The 1887-nt window shown below is 64.7% G+C and overlaps 1 protein-coding gene across 1 annotated transcript; it reads right to left on the reverse strand.

Annotated features, from left to right (window-relative positions):
• On the reverse strand, positions 1–1045 carry AURANDRAFT_12473 (hypothetical protein; the record flags this gene model as incomplete). The annotated part of the gene is made up of 3 exons (XM_009035250.1): positions 1–582; positions 794–929; positions 975–1045. Coding segments are annotated over 3 exons (789 nt in total), but the record flags the coding sequence as incomplete, so codon positions are not given.
• Positions 1046–1887: the final 842 nt, after the last annotated feature.

Raw genomic sequence — 1887 nt, forward strand, 5'->3', positions numbered from 1 at the left:
CATGAGGGCGACCTGGCCGTACTTCTCGCTGGAGTACTTCTTCTTGACGGCCTGCAGGCTGCCCTTGGTCGAGTGGATGACCGAGCTCATCTCCTCGAGGCACGCGCGGAGCGAGCTCTCCGTGTACTGCGCGTAGTGGAGCAGCGTCGGGCTCCACGCGTTCCGGCCCAGGTTCTTGCGCGCGATGTAGACGGCGCACGCCGCGACCATGGACGGCAGGTATTTGAGCATGGCGTACTCCTGGAGCATGCGCTCGGCGACGTACGACGCGAGCCAGACCATGCGGCGGTCCGCGTGGCCCGCCTTGAGGTAGCGCATCATGAAGCAGTGGATCGACGCGATGGTCATCTTGTACTTGAGCGCCTTGACCATCTTCTCCTCCATGGACAGGATCTGCTCCTGCGTGTAGGCCTTGTCCGTGATGTAGACGAGGTCCTTGAGCTCCGGCGGGTAGATCTCCTCGTACTTGGACGCGAGCAGCAGCGCGGAGACGCCGACGAGCTGCAGGTTCGACCGCTCGACGGGCGACCCGAGGAGGTAGCGGTCGATGAGGTTCACCGTCAGGTAGAGCGTCTCGGGCACCTGTGTGGAAATCAACCAGTGAGCTGGGACGTCGGGGCCAAACTTCAGAAATCTCTAGCTCGGTCAAATCGAAGTCGATTCGGCTGATTTTTGGACGAATCGATTGCTCTCGTTGAGTTCTCGAAGCACAGCGAAAGAGTCTGGTCCAAATCGTTCGATTACGCGCACATTGAAGTCGGATTGAAGGTTTGATTTCCACACAGTCCGGCACGAGCTTGAACTTGAGGTGGACCTCGACGAGCCAGTCGATGAGGATCGCGCGCATCTTCTCGTTGATGTGCGCCTGTCGGCTCATGTACGTCGGGTTGACGCTCGTCTCCAGCTCCTTCTCGCGGAAGTGCGCGTACCTGCCAAGAATATGTCGGTGACGAAATTCGTCGAGGCCGTAGGACGCTGGCGCGCGCATGTCATTCACGTACTCGGTCACGGCCTGGGGGTTGCTCGCGTCCCGCGCGTCGACGTCGTCCGCCTTGCGCTCCGACTTGAGCGTCTTCTTCGTGCCCAAGGCCGCCGTCGAGTCCGCGCCGCTCAGGGCGGCGTTCGTGATGTCTGCGTAGGGGTGGGGGCGGATCGAGTGGGGCCGCGGCGGGTGGGCGGAGTGGATTGAGTGGGGCGGTGGGTGGGAGGAGTGGATCGAGTGGGGCGGCGGTGGGCGGGCGGAGAGGGAGTGGGACGGGGCGGCGGCAGCGAGCCGAGGCGACGGTTTCAGTCGATCGCGCGTGCGAGGTTGTACGACGGAACCCCGCGAGGCCCCAACTCGCTCCCGCGTAGCCGCTGCCACGAGAGTGCACGTGAAGCACGAAGCCCCGCGACCGCGACGGCAGTCGGTCAGTTTCGCGAGCGCGCGTCGATCGCGTGCGTCCCGAAGACGTTTCCGCGCGCGCGCCGCTGACGTTCTCGCGCGCGGCGCGCGGGCGGGGGGGGGTGGGATGGAGGGAGACATGCCTTGGAACGCGCGGCGGCTCATCTTGATGCTGTACAACGAGCGCGAGGCGACTCACGCAACGAACTATGAGGCGCCGAGGCGAGTGGGTGCCAGATCTCAACGTCGTCAACTCGACAAAGTTTCACTTCATGTTGCACAAGAGGAGCCGCGCGCGCGCTTCTCCTAGGGGCGACGACTCCTGCGGGCGCGCCGCCCGGGCGCGCCCGCAGGGGATTTTTCGCGCGCGCGAGGCTCCCCCGAGTCCATTTTGCAGTACTAGTAGTAGGCTGGATGAGGGGCTCGGAGCGCGAGCTCGTGGCGGCCTTCGCGGGCCACGGCGACGTCGACGACGCCGCCGCCGTTCTCACGTTCTCGGATCC

Source organism: Aureococcus anophagefferens, assembly GCF_000186865.1.
Source record: "Aureococcus anophagefferens unplaced genomic scaffold AURANscaffold_2, whole genome shotgun sequence".
NCBI classification, from domain to species: Eukaryota; class Pelagophyceae; order Pelagomonadales; family Pelagomonadaceae; genus Aureococcus; species Aureococcus anophagefferens.